Source organism: Lissotriton vulgaris, chromosome 4_1 (assembly GCF_964263255.1).
Source record: "Lissotriton vulgaris chromosome 4_1, aLisVul1.2, whole genome shotgun sequence".
NCBI classification, from domain to species: domain Eukaryota; kingdom Metazoa; phylum Chordata; class Amphibia; order Caudata; family Salamandridae; genus Lissotriton; species Lissotriton vulgaris.
Window position 1 is genome coordinate 761,248,347 of NC_141691.1, and position 20,729 is coordinate 761,269,075.

Consider the following 20,729-nt stretch of genomic DNA (forward strand, 5'->3'; position numbering starts at 1 on the left):
AAGGAAGGATGACTCCCTGGTGTTGTGTTAAAAAAGACTGATCACAAGCTGGCATTGCACACTCCAGCTATTGGAGTTGATGGAACATCCTTTGCCCTTATGGTCTGATGAGTTACCACAGTGAACTTCTGGGTTAACACCTTACGTGAAGTGCCAGATTCTGTTTCTCTAGTACCAAGCATTTAGATTACTTGGAAACCTAGCAGCTTTATATGCTGCGAAGATGCATGATACACTGCTCTTAGAACAGAATGTCTTGACTAAGTCTTGAATGTACTTATTAGAGATGATCAGTTCAACTGAGTCTCCAATGTACTGCAAATCAAACAGTCTGCCACATCTGTGGTGTTCGCCATTTTGTTTTTAGCAAGAAGGAACAATGTTTGCTAGAGAGCGACACCTGGCTCCAAGACAATGAAACCAGAATAGCACATTGCCTGGGCACTTTATTGCCACTGCTGGCTATCCTACTGCTTGTTTTCCAAACCTGGACCAACTGAAAGACCCCCCCCCCTTATTTAATACAGAGCAACAATACCCTTCACCTCGAAGGAGTAGGTTGATGCCACACCATAACACACTAGACAATTTTATTTCCTGTCTAAGCCAATAGGTCTTCTGAGAACCTTCCTGAAAAAGTTTCCCCACTAGCGGGCCTTACTAGGAGAGAAGAATCAAATTGTTTTGGTCAATGTAGGGCTACTCCAGTAGAAGCGGATTAGCTCATTCTCACTGACGTGAGTTTACAAAATAGCCAATTCACAAAGGATTTCTTCCTGGGCTCATTCAAATCTCACACAATCTGCACCCTTGACAGAAGTGGCAGCTCTAGTTTATTCCTTTGCGTATATATTTTTTAAACTAGTCTACTGAAACACATTTAGGAACTGAATAAAAACTGACTGTGATGGTTATGAAATGTATTAAAACTCACATTTGGAAAATATTCAAAACTTGCTAATATATTAATTAATGTAAAGTCCATGAAATTAGATATTGCATGTGTGCAATCAGCAGACAACCGAGATAGACAAGCTGCTTCTGCTAACAGTTTCTTGGCACTACACCAAGCTGTGAGTAATTGTAAACCATTATCAGTAATTTCCCTTTGTCACAAAAATTATTTAAGTGAACGTTTAACCTTTAAACAACAGAAACTATTTTTGAAAATAATTTAGTTACACTTATCATGATTGTTTTCAATGGGTAAAGTCTGCTCATGGCCTTTGCCAAGGCAGAAAAGTTAAAACAATCCTCCTGTCAGGATTTGAAGTGCATTACAAGTGACTGTAGGCAGTCAGAGTTGGTGCCATTAAAAATATATTAAGCTAAAGAACATATATAGATCCGAATTCGACTTAGCCCAGGGGTACCCAACATTTGTGCTAGGGCAAAATCCATGAAACATTTTTAGAAAAATAATTGTGTACATGATCACCTTTTAGTTTAATTATATAAAAATGTATCCTAAGTGAATAATCTCAAAAATTGGCACCCAAATCTTAGACCAAGCCTGCAACAGGGAGGTAAACACTGGAATATACTGCAAAATGAAAGATCACCATCCATGTTTCTGTAGGCGTGGAAATATGTTGAAATGGCATGTGCAATGTGGTGGATTTTCACATACTAGTCTAATTTACTCATTTATCTCACATTTTGCTGCATTTAGACAGCACCAATATACGCATTTGGGAGGTAATTTGTGCTCTGTAAGTAATCTTAATGTAACGGGTAATAGCACATGGCTATGAAAGCAAGATGAAAAGCCTGCCAAGCCACATGTTTGGCTTCACTGCATTGAGACCCTGTTCTGCAAAAGGAAAAGTGCATTGATGCCATACTTAAAGGTACACTGAGAACCATAATTTAGTGAAGCAGTAAGCGGTCCCTTCGAGTGGCTGCCTCCATCCCAATACCAGAAGCTGCGCCACACTTAGTAGCAGCTGTTCGCATAGATAGCTTCCGCTCCAGAAGTGTATACTGTAAGCCATGAGAAGTCAATAATATTTCAATGCTTTTATATTGCATGGGCATTTGCATAGCTGAATGCACCAATGACAATAGAAGCTGTGTTCCCCTGAATGAGAAGGGGCTTCTCACGCATATCTCACAAGTCACAATAAGAACTTCATATTACAGTGCAAATTTAATTCACTGAGAATAGGGATTATAAAGCCACAAAACCAGAAATTTGTGCCAGGCTTACGAAGCAATAAGATAAGGTTTGGTTCATTTGAAGACTATTTTCATTACATCACTACGGAACCATGTCTAACGTGCAACTGACTTCAACAAGGTTAAAAAAAAATTGGAACATGAATTACGTGCATCTTACGTCAAGGAGTAAAATAGTAAAAAATCAACATAATTTACATTGTTGAATGTGTAGCTCTTCTCCCCAAATAGTCTGTTGGCAATCCGAAGTAGGTATTTCGTGCCAGATTTGTTAATTTCGGAGGTCAAGGACTGGAACCCGGTGTGGACATCTTCGGCCATGTGCAGCTGGAGGGCCTGGGAAGGAAGAAGATGGTTATTTATTCTCTTGATTGAAGACCCTTGCAGAGTATCCTCACTTACAGTCATGACAACGGAGTCTCTTTAGCCCCTTACTTGCCAGAAAAGGGAGTTGGGCAGATCTAAAATGGATTAAAAGAGGTTCCTTATTAAAGTGCCTGTCCAAACCCACTATGTTTTAATTTCTGGATTCTTTCTCCTAAACTCAAAATTTCTGCTGATTTAAGTCAAACTGGTTTGATTCTTCTGTGGACCATTTTATTTAACAGCAGCTCATTTGTGATGGTGGCACGGAACGAGGCCACCTTAACCTATCTAGCCTCCTTACACGTGGCCTTCCTATTTACAATGGGTCTGAAAAAAAATTAATAACCATATGGAATTATGAGATCAGTGGCAACTATGAATCTTTGGTGTTTTATCGGTAGACTCCAACTTCCAAAAACAGGTGGCGTCTTCCAAATGAAATAACGGGGAAAAATAAAGAATTACAAGGAAATCAGGAATAAAATTCCTGACACTCCCAGTAATTCCTCTTTTTCTAAGGAGGTCCTCTGGGTTACACTCATAATCTCACAATAACTTTGGGTGTGGAGGGAAGGGGTGGAAATAAGGGAGAAGGGGCACCAATAGTTTAATGGGGCACTTGAAAAAGACAACTCGTTTGGCAATTAGAAATGACAGTATTATATTTTTAATAGAAACTGGATTATGCAACATATTTTACGTTTCTATATCGCGATAAATGGATGGATGCCCATTTATGCTGAATTTCGGCGACTAACAGAGTTAGAGGAGTCCTATAGATCAAGATTAGAAGATCACTTTTGTTACTCAAAATTATGCTACACATTGACTTGTGGAAGTTGGAAGAATTGAGCGGAAGCTTTTTAACTCTGGCCACTCAACGATAAGAAACATTCCTATCTGATAACGCGCACTAAAACAAGACAATTCTTTTACAAGTGCATTTATTTGCTTTCAGTGCAGAATTTGTACACGGCCATCAAATAACCTTGTACTGAAAACCCGAACTGGACAGTTCTTTTTCCTCTAATCCTCAGCCACCTACTAGGGCCAGCTTTAGCATTGGCAGCGCCGGGTGCAACAAAATTTGTTGGTGCTCTGTCGTGACCTCCTTCCTTATGGATTCCCTCACTACCACCCTCCAAGGGTGCCCCTCATCTCTCCATAGCCCCTCTCTCACATGTATTTCTTTTGTGGGTGTTAAAGCATTGTATTTCAGACAGACAAACATTATACAGAGACAATAATTCATACAAGTGTGTAAATTGTTGTATATGAAATGCTACAAAAAGACAATGAGCACTACTAGGCGTAGAAGTTACAGTTCATCCATAATGGTGGGCAGCATATTTTGAGAGTGCTTGGTCTGGAGAAGCACAAACTCAGGATTTAAAACAGAACAGTGGTTGGGGTTTCCTTTACTAATAAGAATTTATTTCTACCCAAATAAACCCTTTTTAACAATGAAAGACTAAGCAGAAAAACATAAGATTATAAACCTATGCACCTCAGTTCATATGCAGTTCATTGATGGCAGTTCATAGCTCACAGAGTCAAAAGACCTTTTATAATTGGAGGTGCCGTATTAGTCCTCTCCGTGCCACTAGAGTCAAACTAGCCTGGCTGATGAGGGGTGATACTATGAAACCAGTCCTAGGATGCTAGTATCCAGTCCAGGGAGGACCTGGTCTGGTTTTTCCCATAGGGAACAGAGTCAGGACGGAAATGCATATGGCTGGGTGTAAACTGGAATGGCATGGGGAGCAATACAAACAATGGATTTAGGCCCAGATCTTTGTACTGGGTGAATGCATGGCATTGTTCAGCTTTATGTCCATCAATGGTTCTTTTTGCATTTGTCACCCAGAGTGGGACGGGTATGCCTAGACGTGGGCCAGTGATCTTCATGGAACTGAGCCAAGCTAGCCGGACTGATGAGGAGGGGAGGAATACTCTGAAACCGGTCCTAGGATACTTGTTTGCAGTCCAGGAAGGACCTGGCCTGGAAGTTCAGGCTGGACTGTTTCCATGGGGAACAGGGTCAAGACTGATTTGCATATAGCGGAGTCTAAACTGGAATGGCATGTGGAGCAAAAAAACGATGGATTTAGGCCCAGATTTCTGTACTGGGGCGAATGCATGGCATTGTTCATCCTTCTGTCCATCAATTATTCTTTTTGTATTAGTGGCAATTGGCACAGATTTAGGTGTCGAGCTTTGGGGTAGAATCTCCACCATTAGAATTTGGGATGATTTCCCCTTTTGGCCATGACTATTCCCAACTGACTCATTGGATTGGATCGCTGCATAAATTAATAATAATTTTTCATAAAGAACCATGGGTGGGCGGTGTGTACAACTGGGTTGGTTGAGTGATTGTTGGAGCAGGCTGGTAATTTTTGGACCTTGATGAGTGAGAAGAGGGGTGTGCAAAGGCAGAGTATGAAAGGAAACACTTCAGGTTAGTCTCAGATAGGGAACTTATTTATTTATTTATTTTAGAAGCTTGTAAAGCGCGCGGCTACCTCCGGCGGAGGTGTCCCGGCGCTATGATAGCCAGAGTATCTCCAGAGAAAGGTTACCAGGTTCAAATCCTCCAAGATGCTGAAAATAAATTAACGTTTAGTAAACAGCCAGGTTTTAAGTTTACGACGAAAGATAGGCTCAGACTCCATGAACCTGAGGTCAAGAGGAAGGCTGTTCCAGAGCTTGGCAGCTGTGACGGTGAAAGTTCTTCCGCCACTTCAAGAGAGCCTGAATCTTGGCACGATCAAAAGACGAAGGCTGTTGGATCTCAAATGTCTTACTAAGGACGAGATCTTGAGTCGTTTGCTCAGATAGGACGGGCCAGTTCCATGAATTGCACGGAATGCCAAAATCAGGATCTTAAATTCAATGCGCCGGGCGATGGGGAGCCAGTGTAGCTCGTCCCGGTATGCTCTGACCGAGGAACGGGCGGGAATATTACCAATGAGCCGAGCAGCGGCGTTCTGCACAACTTGCAGACGGTCAATCAAATATTGTGGGGCACCTGCATAAAGACTATTAGCATAGTCTAGATGTGTCGTGATAAGAGCCTGGACGACTGTTTTACGGGAAGATTGAGGGAGATAGGGGAAGATCTTCCGGATCATCCGCAGTTTGGTAAAACAAGCCCCTGCAACTTTATTGACTTGGGAGCTACCAGACAAGGTGTTGTCAAAAGTGAAACCTAGGTTGCGGGCAGTTTGAACTGGAGTAGGAGGAGGGTTCAATACAGTGGGCCACCATAGAGCTGCGGGGGGGAGAACTCTGACTGAAGAAAAGAACCTCAGTTTTGTCGGTATTAAGAGCAAGATGATTGGCTGCCATCCAGGAACAGATATTACCAAGGCAGTTTCTGAAGTTGGAAAAGAGTCAGAGTGGTCTCTAAATGAAAAAACACGCTGAGTATCATCAGCATAAGAGACCACCCTGACACCCCAAGACTCAACTACCTTGGCAAGAGGAGCCACGTAGGCATTAAACAATAGAGGGCTTAAGGCCGAACCCTGGGGCACTCCGCATAGGAGAGGTTTATCCTCTGATTCAAATGGGTGCATCGAACCCTCTGATACCGACTAGACAGAAAAGATTTAATCCATGCCAGCACTGTGCCACCGACTCCTAGCTGTTGTAGACGAGTTGCCAGTATGTGATGGGAAACCGTGTCAAATGCGGCGGATAGGTCGAGGAAGACCAGCATGGCCTCCTCGCCCCTATCCACCGATTCCCTGATAATCTCAGAGACTTCTAGCAGTGCCGTCTCGGTGCTGTAGCCGGTTCTAAAGCCGGACTGAGAATCGTGTAACAGCTGATTTGATTCAAGAAACTGAGCCAACTGCTTCTGTACCACTTTCTCCAGTATCTTGGCAGGCTTGGGCAGGAGTGATATGGGCCGAAAGTTACCAAATTGCGTGGGGTCAGCACCTGTTTTTTTTAAAATGGGAATTAGTCTAGCCTGTTTCCACACTGAGGGAAATTGACCACAGGACAGAGAGGAGTTCCAAATGGCAAGAAGAGGGTTCACTAGAACAGGGGCAAGAGTGCTCATGACTTTCGCAGGGACTGGGTCCAGAGGGGAACCAGACTTGACTTGATATAGCAGGGACAACGCCAAATCAGGGGTCAGTTCACTAAAGGAATTAAATGAATAATGAGTGGAACATTCCATGTCAGAGGGGTGATTAGATGGGGCAGTATCAAAGGAGGACGACAGTTTGATTATTTTGTTCTGAAAGAAGTCCGAGAGTCCGTTGCACAGATCTTGAGTAGGGGTACATTGGGTTTTCGTGGCAGGAGGATTTACAAAATCTTTCACAATGGTAAAAAGAGTTTTGGAAGAGTTCTGCGCCTGTTGGATGAGATTAGAAAAATAGGCTCTCATCGTAGAACGTTTCAATTTATGAAACTTATTGCGGGCAGATTTATACGCCAGTTTGGCCAAAGGGTCATAATCCTGTCTCCATTTGCGTTCTAATTGCTTAGACTTGCTCTTTTCCTCACGAAGCAGGGGGGAAAACCAAGGGGCAGAAGGGCGTAATCTGGAGGAAGTCAGTGGGACAAGAGGGGCGACAGAGTCCAGAGCAGAGGAAAGGGTCGTGTTAAATCTTACAGTTTCTTTATCAAGATCCTCCAGCTGATTTAGTTGAAATTTAAGACAAGCTTCCAAGGACTCACAGGTGACATTGGACCATTTACGGCCCCTATCTCTGTCAATAAAAGAAGGAGGAGGAGGGGAAGGAAGAGTGATAGTGAAAGGAAGAAGGAAGTGATCTGTCCAGGTCAAGGGATAGGGGGAGAGGGTGGACATACCAGGATGATTAGAAAAAATAAATGTAATGTTTCAGTCGGGAAGGAGGTTGAAAGAGATTGAATAGGTTTAGAGTAGATTGTAAGGTGATAATATTATGGTTAGAGTAGGCAACATTGCATTAAGATTGTAGGAGCCGTCAAGGTAGAATCACGCCGATCTGGGTGGGTGGTGAGACGGTCACAGGGGTGGAGCTCCAACAACCCAGATGCAATGAAGCAATGTGAGGTGCATACCACACATAATTTAGGTTAAGGGTACAGTTTATAGGGCAACAGTCACTCAGATATAAAGGGGTGTACCTCCTACCCCTGTGCAGTTTGCCGATTTGTGCACAGAACACCTGTAAACTGTGGGGTGTAGTGCATTTGAGTGTTGTGTGCACCTTTTTGAGCCAGGTTCTGCACTTTGCACCAACCTCCTGCATTTGAGTGGGTGGTGCCTTTAACCTCTGTGAATAGTGACCTACACCTTGTAGTTTACAGGAGTGCAAGATACCAATCACTGAACTGCATAGATGTCGAAAAGCGTTAGGTAATTTGTTAGCTTTGATTCAGCTTTTGAAACAAATACAGGGCCCTCAAAGAGGAGGACACTCTTCTACCAGTCGAGAAGCAAGACATATCCATTAATCGTTACAAATCACCTACATTCCTAAAAGGTCAGCTTTCAGTCTTGCATAGCTAAAGAAGATAGTTCAAAGAAGTGGCTCGTGAAATGACTGCAGAACCTCCTGAGGCACAAGCGTCTCCCTCTAAAAAGTGGTGCCCTGATGGCCTACATTAGTAACTGAAATGCCTCACTACAAACCACCCCTTGCTCATAATGCAAAACCTCAACAGCAAACCAGTGACTAGATATGAAACCTACCAATGTTCACACTTTTTTCCTCTAGCACTAAAACTATTAAATACTGCTGGTCTGTCAGCACAGTGATCAAAAGATCTTCAATGTTTCGCGTGTGTTAGTAAGTGTTCTAGGCACAGAAAAGCATACTATGTTAACACCATTTCATGATAAACGGAGGAGACAGCGGTTCATACAAACTACTTTCCGAGCTGTCTACCATCCTCTATGTAGATTCCCAAAACGGGTGTCACCTCAAAACCTCTGGCCATGTGGAAGAAAATAACCTCCTCAGTAAATTAGTTTCAGATTTCTGACCATGCTGGGGTACACATACAACTTAAACAACACCAGGTAGAACTGCTCACTGTGAGTAGCCCTGCAAGGACCTCAAATTGGACTTCCCTAATTGATGTGCTTCCTTGGATGCATGGAGCATAAAATCCTGCTCCTGGACTAGATTTGAAGGGATGGACTTCAGTAGGTTTATTCATTCGGGGCAAACATTAGCCAACGAACAAATGCTGTCCGTTCTTCTGCAAATATCCCAAATTGTTTTACAAGTGCAGGAGACTTTAGTGTTTGGCTTTAACTGCCATATCAAATCCTATATCATGCCTAGACAGAACTAAGATCTGCATTAGGATAGCTAAAGATAAGTGAAATAGCAGTCCTCTTGGCTGTCACTTGTAAGCATAAAAATAGAAACAGCAAAAGGCAAGCAAGGCGGAATTGACCAGGGTGGAGGCGGAAGTGATAACGTTAGAGAAGCGTGTAGCTAATTCTGCTGATCCGGGTGCTCAACACTCGCTGAAGTTACAACAAGAGGAATATCGAAAACTCTCCAGGGAGCAGGCAATTTCCCAAGATCTGATTTATGAACATGGTGAGAAGGCTGGCAAGCTAATTGCTTGGTTGGAGCGTGGGAGTGGGCCTCTAGGTTAGTACCGGAGATAGAGGGGCCAGGCTCTGATACGATCACAGACCTGCAGGCAGTTGGGGATGTGTTTTCTGACTACTTTAATTAAGTGTATGCCTGGGTGGGGGGTACACAGAGGCTGACAATGGTGAGCTGCTCAAGGATATTGCCATGCCGAGTCTTTCAGAAGACAATAGGAATTATCTAGACTCCTCTTTCACAGATGATGAAGTTGCACAGGTGATCAGAGGCATAAAATCTGGGAAAGCAACGGGTCCTAATGGGATCCCAATAGAGCTCTACAAATTGAATGCTCATAAGATGGCCCCGTTTATTCGTGCCATGTTTCTAGAAAGTAGGGAGTTAGGACAGCTTCCATACGATCAGCGAGTGGTGAATATTGTGGTCATTCACAAGACAGGTAAGATTAAGATGGCTCCTTCCTCGTATAGACCCATTTCACTTCTCAATGCGAAGCCGAAGATTTTGGCAAAACTGCTTGCTGCCAGGTTGGTCAAGGTCATAACAACCCTGATACATCCTGACCAATCCGGCTTTATGCCACGTCGAAACACAGCCCTGAACCTATGAAGGCGGCTACATGGGATCTTGGGCGGCTCCCCACAGATATTGGAGCCAGCTGTCCTGGTGTTCCTGGATGCCACCATGGCATTCGAAAGGGTAGAATGGGCTTACTTGTTCGCCGTTCTGGCGAAATTAGACTTTGGTCTGGGGTTTATTGGGTGGGTCAGATTGCTCTATGCCGCTCCCCTCGCCAGGGTGGTAGTCAATAATTGTAAGTCTATGGATTTTTCCCTTGGAAGGGGAACGCGACAGGGGTGTCCGCTGTCCCCGCTCCTCTTCGCACTGGCGCTGGAGCCCCCGGCGGCCTGGGCCAGGTGGGACCGGTCAATACTTGACTTGCGGTGGATGCCTGAATGGGAGGATAAAATTTCGCTTTATGCGGATGACATCCTGTTATACCTCACCGACCCCAGAGTGTCCTTAAGTAAATATTTAGATGTCCTTGTTGTATTTGGCAGGTATTCGGGTTTGCCATTAAATGGTCAAAGTCTGTGTGGTTTGTCATGTCAGGAGCTTCGCCTGTGATTCCGAAATCGTGTTTGATAAAGGTTGAGTTGGTGGGATTCATCTATTTGGGCATATACGTGTCCTTAGATCCAAAGATGAAGTACGCTAATAATCTGAAGACCCCCTTGAATCGATTTTGTAGGGATGTGGAACTATGGAAAGCTCTTCCTCTTTCGTTGCTTGGAAGAGCGGTATTATTTAAGATGCTGGCCTTACCCCGGTTCCTATATATGCTCCAAAACACAATGGATCCAGTGCCACTGTCCTATTTTATGGGGATTGTGACACTTCAGCGACAGCTACTCTGGGACGGCAGGCCAAATATAGACTTCAACAAATTAACCCTCCCGTGGAATGATGGGGGCATCGGACTCCCAGAGTTGAGGAAAAATTATTGGGCCACACACCTTGCAGCAGTGAACCATGTGGTCTTTGGACCCCTTGGGGACCCAGGCTATGCTATGGATCATGGACAGGCACCAGGTGGCGACATTCTTAAAGCCTTATATGCTAGACCCGGGAGATTCGCATTGGTAGGCCCGACAGCACATGCTGTGCATGTTTGGCATGCGGCTACCAGAAGTTTAGGGTGGGAGGGAAAATTGACGTTGGCTACCCCACTATTTTGTTCAGAGAAGCTGGGGAACCTGTGGAAGACTAAAGGATTGGATAAGTGGGACTTCATCGGAATCAGCCAGATTAAGGATGTATGGGGAAAAGACGTGTGTTGACGTTTGAATCTTTACAGATGCAATACAGTTTGAATGCTGCTGAACACTTTGGATACAGGCAGGTTAGACACGCTCTCCTCGCTCACGTGCCCGGAGGGGCAGAACTTCCGGAGACATCTCCACTTGAGGACCGTGTGCTAGATGGTCACGTGCCAGAGAAGACTATCTCCATGATCTACAGGAAGCTTATAAATAATATGGAGGACCCCTTGGGAAGTATTAGGATAGCGTGGGGAGTGGATGGGCTGGAATTGGACGATGAGGACTGGGCGGAGGTGGTCTCCTCCCCTAAAGTGGTTGCAATTCAGTTGAGACTCAGACTGGTACAGCTTAAAATTTTACATTGGTCATATATCACAGGACCTAGGCTAGTGCACATGGGACGGGCGGTGAGTGCAGGAGGGGATGTGGGGAGCTCGGCACCTTAATACAGATCGTGTGGCACTGTGAAGAGATACAGACCTACTGGGCGGAAATACAAGACAAACAAAGCAGTGTTGGGGGAGGGGATACAACCGGAGGCCCGGAGTTGTCTATCGAATGTATGGGAACCCATAGACTTGAATGGATATTTGAAACAATGTGTGACTTTGACATACATGGTGGCGAAGTGAAACATTGCTCAGCTGTGGGGGGCCACTCAACCGACCCGGATTACTAAGTGGGCTGAGGACCTAGACTGGTGCAGGTTCAGGGAAAGGGCAGTGTATATAGCCAGGGGTTGTCCGGAGAAGTGGGGGAAGGTATGGGGAGCATGGAATGGTTATCGTGGCGATATATGTACACCCCCACGGAGGCGAAGGGAAGTAGAATCACCGGAAACCCTTTGATCCCAAATTATAGATGATCAGTAATTGTTGAAGTTAAATGTACGACAACTAATGCCTCATAATGATATCAATTAATGTTCACTCAATGCAGATTTTTTTTTTCATATGTATTATTATCATAAAAAGATGGTTAAAAAAAACTTAGAAACAGCTTCTGCATGAGTGGTGATGAAAGATTTTAGTTTTTTCTAGTCGTGGGAGACCTTGCTTGAGTCCATTTCACAGACACTCCTATTGGGTAGCTTCAGCTCGCATCTAGCCTTTTTAACAAGCTAAAACCGTAAAGTCAGGAACTTGGGGTGATGGAGCAAGTATTTGCACGTTACGCGACTTGCTTGTATCAAGAACCTCAAATAACCTTAACTTTGTAATCAATCTGTTTGTCTCACTAATATTGCACATTTTACACTACACGGGGTGTCCCAGAGACGCTTGCCTATGTGTTTACTAAACAGTAATACGCTTGCCTCTAAAATGGCCGCTGCTTTGCGGGAATTTAGACTGCACATGTGTTGGTCATAACCACGTGATGTGGCGCACTCGCAGTTCTGGTGGGAATTTGTTGCTCATGCGCAATACAGCTAAAGATGGCCGCTTCGTTTTCTCATATGCTCCGTGCTTGCATTGCCGCTTTTGCAAAGCTGTTTGTTCTGCTTAACTCCTAATGCTATAGTTATTATAAAGTAAGGGGTGTAGTACAGCCATTCATGGTATACAGTGTAATCATTTTTTCTGTATTTCTAAATTGTTTTCGCTTGCTTTTCATGTATCGTATTCTTTGGGCCTGGGAGTTGCTTGTTACTCCATCTTGAAGAGCCCCTATGGTACTTGTCATGTGATGAGGGAAAGAAACCCATGCAGCAGTGGAACTCAGCCAGCTGGCAGCCAAAGCCAAGACGCTCCTGGGAATTGACCTGTAACCCAGCAAGACGAAGCTGACTTGTACCTAATTTCGATACAATTGTATTAACCGATGTATACTCTATTGTTCACTGTAAATGTGGTGTCATGGGAAACTAGAAATTAAGGGGTGGGTACGAAAAGGAATATTAAGCCTGAGAAAACCTAAAATTCAGGTGGTGTGATGACTTAACCTTCTCCTTCGTCCAATCAGAACTTGGGGATCCTTACACTTGCAACATTGGTGGGTGGTGCACTGACCCGAAAAATAGTATAACTAGCCTAGGTTTAGCTAGAGAAATTGTCCGACTTGTCTGAATAGCTGACCTGTCACTGGCCCTACGAACTCTATAGGTGATTGATACAGAGAGCTGGGGAGCACTCTGTCCGAATTTTCCACAGACCCAGTCGTGGTTTTGGGGAACCTTAAGTGCTGGCGAAGCACTTTGCTGGGAGATTCGAGAACCCAATCGGGGTTACTGGCACATTCCTTGCAGAGAGGGAGTAGCGCAGGCGTTGCAACCGAAGCTGCAGGTGTTGGTCTTACCCTTTGGTGAACCTGGTCCTGATCCAAATCCTGGGGTTATCCTGTCCCGACTGTCCATGAGCTGTACCCGCTCGCCTTCTGGTAACCTAAGTCCTTGAGGGTCCTTTCTCGCCTTTTCCAAACTGACCCGTGGCCAGGGTTAGTCTTCAATCTATCCTAGGTAAATACAAGTGTGTGGGTGTTCGTCCATCTAAACTTTCTTCTTAACCTTTTGAATAAAGCATACTTGCATATGTTCTTTTCCTCCTCTATTGTTCTATAAATGAGATTTTCATGCATTGTGTCTATTAGCATGTTCCACTTTTCTACCTACCTTTAGTCAAGTGCTAATTCGTTTTTGCATATATAGTTGTTCCATTCTTTCCCTTCCTATAGATGAATACATCTGAATAAAATCAAATGGCCTAAGTTTCAGTTCCCCTGAACCGTGAATTACGAAAGTCTACTTTGATTAGTATGTTCCCTTTCTTTACCCGCCTTTAGTGAAGTTGTGAAAGTCTGTTAATCTAAAATAGCGTGTTCCTTATTTTCCCTTCCCTATAAATTCGATTTATAAATGATTCTTACCCTCATTAATAGCTATACGATATTTCTAATTCTAGTTATAGAAAGTTTGATCTGTGTAAATCTTTGGCTCATGGCATATGATGATGATGATGATGATTAGATAAAGTGTGTTCAAAACTTCATGAGTCTGTGGTTATTGAAAGAGTACAAACATTATTCAAAGTTATATTGTATGTGTTGCCTACTTATTCCCACAGCTAGCTCCCTGATCCGTTGTGATCTTAGGTACCTGTGACGAGGATTGGTAAGTCAGGTACAAGTGAATAAACAGGAAGGAACTGAATTGCTGATAATAGTGTGTAGGTTACCAGATTAAAGTATAGTGAAAAATATTATAAATGGGCCCAAGTGTGCATATTTGGTAAACAAAGTTAGTCGGGTGACCTGCACGCTGTATCTGGGGATCATCTCTAGAGTTTTCATCTAACTTTCAAGATAACATGACCAAACACAGGTTCATCCATTTTTATCAACTTCAGGGATCCTCACTCTATTGCTTACTTAACACCACGTTGACTTCCTCCTTGCAGTGGCCCTCTTGCGCATCACGTGCAATCATGCAGGTTTTCCAGCGTAGATGAGGAGCAAGCTCCAAGGAACTTAAGAAGAACTGCTCACTTGCACTGATGTCACTCTACAGGTTGCCGATTAAACAATGGATCCATTTTAAAAGTGAACATTTTGTCCATAATGAATTTACAACAGCATAGTGGAGAACCTGATCATTCCGTTTCTCCTCTACTACCGGAGCAGATTCATTGGATGGCCTTCCAAATGTGTCTCACAGATCCCATTGGCATACAAAGAGTTAAGAGGAAGATCCCTGCTCTTTTAAGGCCCTACCTTTTGGACCTTCTTATCTTTGCCTCCTGACCCAAGGTGGACTTCCAAATGTAGACAATTAAAGACAAGTCTCTTCGGACAAGCTTGGAATAATAAAAATTGTTTCTCTGTTCTTGTGCTCTCCCACACCTGTCTTTACAGCTGTTCTACCCGCATCCTGAAAACATCCATTGTGTTGCACTATAGCTGTACAATTGTTACAAATAAAATCAAAGAAAAATAGGATTTACCAAAATAAGACTGTGTATACAAAGCAACTGTAGAATAGTGACTCTAGCTTTCCATTGCCCTGGATCCAAGAATGCCACGGGGTTAATTTTCTGTTTTGCTTACTTACTCAACAACTTTCTATATTAAGTTTCACCCCAGTTTAGCATTAGATTATTTCTTTAGCAATGCAACTGAACTTGGTCAGACTACAGTAGGTGTAGGAGTTTCATGGCACACTAGGGCCCTTGGATTTTATTAAAAGATCTTCTTACAATAAACCTTGGGACGATCGGCATGTGTGTCTTATGTGTGCCAAAGGCAAAATTCAGTAATCATTTCTAGGGCTCGTAGAGCAATCAGGAAGTTGAGGCAGCCCAAAACTGGCATTCTGGTGCTAGTCTGTGGAAATGTTTGGCTGTAGCAGAACCCTTACAATTTGACAAAATCCCACAAGATACTTCACAATTGTAGATCAATCTTTTAATCATTATATCCAAACTTCAATAATGCTCCGTGGCCTGACCTGCCCTTCACCTTGGTTGCTATCTCTGGCAGCAGGCATTGTGATGTCAGAACTAGACAGTAATAAGTTATAATAGTCTTTTCTTTATGATCACAAGTCGCAGATTATAAAGAAATCAGATTCTGCCATTTATAAAGGGGTCACAAAATCCCATGTATTAGATTATTATCACCCAAGTGGTGAGGCATAAACAGCTGGTAATAGCCCTTCCTATCATTATGCACTCTCACAATCCAAACAGGCCCACAAATGTGTGCATTGGCAATTATTGAATGAAACAAAAAAGAGGCTTTAGCAGTTAATGAGAATTGAGAAACCTCCAACGGTAGTGGTGACTGAATGTTTCACAAGTCAAAAAAAAATACAAGCAGCCATAATATTAATAGAAGGTTCATCCATTTCAATGCTAGATCTCCCAACAGCGATAATACCCAATTACTACAGGTATATCAGCAAAGGTTATCTAACAGCTCTTTTCACAAGCGTATACCTGCACTGCAGCACTTTTACTGTACAATGGAAACAAACATACCTGTACCATCTGGGCTGCTGTGTCCCCATGGGCGCCCAAATAAACCATAGCCAGAGCAGATGAAATACTTATTGGCGAATAAAATAAATTTTTCTTGTTGTCATTTTTACTCAGATTTTTCCAGAGGTCAAGGGCGAATGAAGTATTGGCTTTGCTAAGAGAATCCATTCTTGAGACTCTAGAACAGAAAGAGAAAACTAAATGTACAAACGTATTTTTTTTCCCTTAGGCAAAGTGAATCTAGAATCAGAACGGATAGCTAAAGAAACATGAAATATTGCATGACGTGACCACATTCCTCTCAAGTATGGGTTTGTAAGACATTTAACAAGTTACATGATACCCTCAGCTGAAGGAGTTATTCAAATAAGTGTGCAAATCAGTTGGAAAACACTCTGCTTGGCACCTAAAAGAGCCATCATTACAACAGCAGTGCACTGGCACAGGGGCAAGGAACTACAGTATACCAATTACTGCTGCCTTGTACTCTCGAGCCAGGGGATGTCCCTTTACTGGCATTATTTTGGCCAATGACCGACTTGTCTGGTCACTATGTAATACTGTGGCGAGGGAGGCAGCAGCTCTGGATGAGATGTCCAGGGGCAGTTTGTCACCGCGATAGAGATACAATTTTTTTGTGCAGGCAGCAATTATATGGCCATCCCCTTTTCTCATCCTTACTTCTCATGTACCATCCAGTTTCTCTACTTCTCACTCATCTAACACATTTTACATCCCTACGGCTCATGAATTATCCAAAATTCTACTTCTCATGCCTATTTCTCAAAGTCCTGTAGACTGAACTTTAAAGTGTAAAGCCAACAACCATACCCTCACAATGTTTGTTTGCCTAACCACCAAGATGAAATAGTTTTTAAACCAACTGATATGTGCGTAGTCAACGTCCCCTCGCTATAACTACGTTAAAGTGTTAACTTTCAGCGTAAAAATACTACAACCAGGTCTCACTAACAAGAAATTCATTAATCAGATTGCTGTTTATGTTTGACAAATGCCAAAGTCTACATTTGAATTCTAGCCAGCTTTGTAGATGCAGAAAGTTAATGTTCACAGGATTTCTTATCTTAGGTGTGTGCTGGATTACAGCTTTCAGACTTTGGTAGGGGAACCTATAATCCGACCTTCAGGCAGCAACATGTCCTCTTAGAAGACAAGACAAGTCCTCCTTGAGTACACAGAAGAACATGTGGCATGCATGTGAAACTAACACACTGGAGAAAACAAATATAGGCAAACATAACATTTGTTCATTCTACTCACTGAGCAAATTGTCCTACCACACGGAGACTTGGAGCGTGGTTCTGGGCTTGGCAGACCTCAATCTAAATGGAAAAACCATTCCGGTGCAAGAGTGAGTTACCAAAGACTACTGAACTCCCAAATGCTTAGTCTGGATGAAGAACAAGGAGAGCATATGGCTAGCCCCATAATTTAATGGCGTAGATGGGTGTAACAGAATGGAATGGTAATAAGAGGAAGTCTTATTGGTTAGGAAGTGCTCGAACACGTCCGCCAGTCGCCTTGTTATTGTCCTGCACATCACTCCACTGTCTAGAACAAAGAGACTCTTTACGATGTGAACCTTTGACCTAGAAACAATCTTTCTCTACATGGGCTGCCAAAGTCTAACCCGCACTAAATTTCTAAACACCTTAACATGGCATACAAAAGCACATATATATTAGACTTTCGAGTAAATGCACAGAAAATTCTCTACACTTGGATAGAATACCATAAAGTCAGATGGAAGACATACAAGACACCTCTTCAAGCACCCCAATATTATCCATTGCTCAGAATGTTACTAAGGTTTATCATTTTTAGTTCAGAGATGGATGATATTTTTCATAGAATTGGAGGTCAACAGACTGACCTGTACCTGAATATGCAGAGGCAATGCTACCTGTAGACAGTTACCGCCAACACGCTTTGGATAATACCCTATGAATGAAGAAAGCCTGCCATTGACACTCACAAACCAATCTCAGCCAATTCACATAAGGACTTCTATTATTTGCATCAATGCACGCTTATGGTAGTGATGGGTGTGGTAGCGAGGAGGGGGGCTGTGTTCTGGAATTGTTCTGTTCTCATTGCAGCTACTAAAAAGCCTTCACGGACTCTCTAGGGGAATCGGCTCGCTGACAATACACCAATTAAATATTAGAGTGTTGTCAGTAGGGAACATACACAAAATAGCGCAAAAAGTATCGTAGACTGTCTCCTTTCCGCTTCTCATTCAACTCCAAAACTAAAATTGTAGAAGTCATGGTGAGATACATGTTAATTTCACTCATCTTCATTAAAATGCTACATCTCTCAGCTCTGTCATACAGCTTTCTCAAGGGTTTACATTATGATCAAAGTCTAGCAAAAATAACAAGGCACTGGCCATGATTTACTCATCCCCAGTTTTAGAACTGCTGTGCAATGAAACAACGGTACAATGTCTTAGAGATTTGTGCTACTACTGCTGTTATTGCCCATTTCACAACAGTTTTTAAAGTTTGACCTCTATTTGTGTAGCTTGTTATCACTGAATTTAAGTGTAGTCGTGGAAGAAAGCATAAGCAGAGACAATGGGACACAGAAGCATTTGTAAGATCAAGATCAACAGAGGCCGTAAGAGGATTGGTCCTTCAGGCATATTTGTTTGAATACTTAGTATTTGCTTATTTAAATTAAAGGAAGGACAAAGTACATTGAGCTCGTTATCAGAATAGGAAGAAACTCCCATGGTGAGAACATCTCTGCCAAAATCAAAAAATCTACTGATTACATTCAAGTCCTGATTTTGGTCAAATAAATGGTGCAGGGAATCTCAAGAGCCAATGGTCTGTTTTGGATTCAAGAGATTTTTCAAGATCCATGCCTTGTGACTGCCAGTTAATTTCTCACTTTGGATTACAGAATAGAGAGAAAGGAATTTGTTCAGACACTCACTTGTGTCAAAAGAAGAATTTGAAAGTATGACAGTTGCTGCCAGCACACCATTCCATCCAGGTAAAACTGCAAACTTCAGTCTACCATCGAGCAACATTCTTTCAGAAGGAAGCATTTGATTCCATAACCAGGACAATCAAAAAGATGATCAATTTGTCAGGTAGATTATTTGTACTGACTTGGCCTGAAGAACACGATCTGGCTATGAAGCACATCCACATCTGGTTAATGAAGAAATAAATGCGTCTGCATTAGTACCTCTACTAAGAGCCAAAACAACATCAGCACCCTATTGAACACATGGCTGAAGGATGCTAAGGTATGCCACCCCACCGAAGTCCACACATATGGGCACCAAATTTCATTTGGAATCGTACATCACAATGAAGGCTCAATCACTAGAATTACTCAAAAAGGTAATACCTCCCCTACTTTTGAACTCCAAACACGGCACTGAACTTCTGAGATGATTGGTCTTTCTAGTGTATCTCTGCAAGTACTGGAAAATCTACAGCTATGATGCAGACAGTGTAAAATATCCTAACAAAGTGGTAATAAGAAGCTTCAGCTTCAAACTTGAACAAATAATCCAATACTATAGAATACTCTACTGGTTCCCAATAAAGAAAATATTAAAATGCAAGTTGTAGACAACAAAATTGGTTTTCCTGGGTCATGGCCCAAAGGGCCAGAAAAGACTACTACAGCATCCATTTAAGGGCACTCTCATTACTCACTCATAATGCCTACTTCTCTTCCCTATAACTGATCCATCATCCTTACTTCTCATCCATCACTCCTACTTCTCAATGCTCTCTCATATCCATCATTCCTTTTTTCTTATCCGTAATCCCTAATCCTAAACCGTCATCCCTACTTGTCTTCACCATCTCATCCATTGCTACATCTCATTCCCACGTCTCAGCCCTCATAACCGCTGCTCATCCTCAATTCTCATCCACCATCCCTGCTTCTCAATCATCATTCTGACTACTACCTCTTATCCCTACTTCTCATCTGTCAACCCTACTTCTCATCCATAATCCCTACTTCTCATCCATCCTCCCTACTTCTCAACCATCAACTATCATCCTGATTTCTAATCCTAACTTACCATGCATCATAAATTATCCCTACTTCTCACCCATCTGCGCTTTTCACCCATCATTCTTTCTTCTACCTCTCTTCCCTACTTCATCCCAACTTCCCAGCCATCATCCATACTTCTCATCCAAATGCCATCCCTACTTCACATCCTTACTTCTCATGCATCAGCCATTATCCATCATCCCTATTGTTCATCCCTGCTTCCCATGAATCATCCATAATTATAATTCTCACACCTAATTCATAATCCATCATCCCTACATCACACTCCTCCTCCTCCCTCAGTCATACCCCCACACTTTCAATGTTTTAAACACACCTTCACACTAGACAGAGAACGGTCTTAATTAGCACATCAACTTATGTTCAATGCACTGTAAACTCAAGGTAGTCCTAGATCTCCATTCAGAAAAGATCGAATCCAACAACCATATGATAAATGTTTAGCAGTCGGTTATGAACAATGTCCAATTATTGTGTTATTTCAACGGATTCAGAGATCCAAACCAAGTAATATTGTTCAAGTTCTTTATTAAAAGTTCATATACAAGTAAGACTTCTCAGCTCACACCGCCGACCAGAGTTTTGTCTCTTTCTGAGACTTTTTCAAGGCAGAGATTATAAGATGGTCTTAGAGTAGTATGTAGTAGGCCAGCCCCTACGGGTTTCCCTGTATCCAAATGTTGAGCCCCACCAGATTAATGGAGGTTACTTCATAGTCACACAGTGTTCCTCTCATAGTG

The 20,729-nt window shown here is 42.7% G+C and overlaps 1 protein-coding gene across 1 annotated transcript in view; it reads right to left on the reverse strand.

Moving 5' to 3' along the window:
- The window catches only part of LOC147722547 (serpin B6-like), a 482,090-nt gene that overhangs the window by 358,139 nt on the left and 103,222 nt on the right, over positions 1–20,729 (reverse strand). Inside the window, exons 5-6 of the mRNA XM_086965072.1 lie at positions 15,916–16,093; positions 2,377–2,514 (exon numbers count right to left, since the gene is read on the reverse strand). Of these exons, the coding sequence (XP_086821198.1) occupies positions 2,377–2,514; positions 15,916–16,093 (316 nt within the window). The remainder of the gene's footprint in view (positions 1–2,376; positions 2,515–15,915; positions 16,094–20,729) is intronic.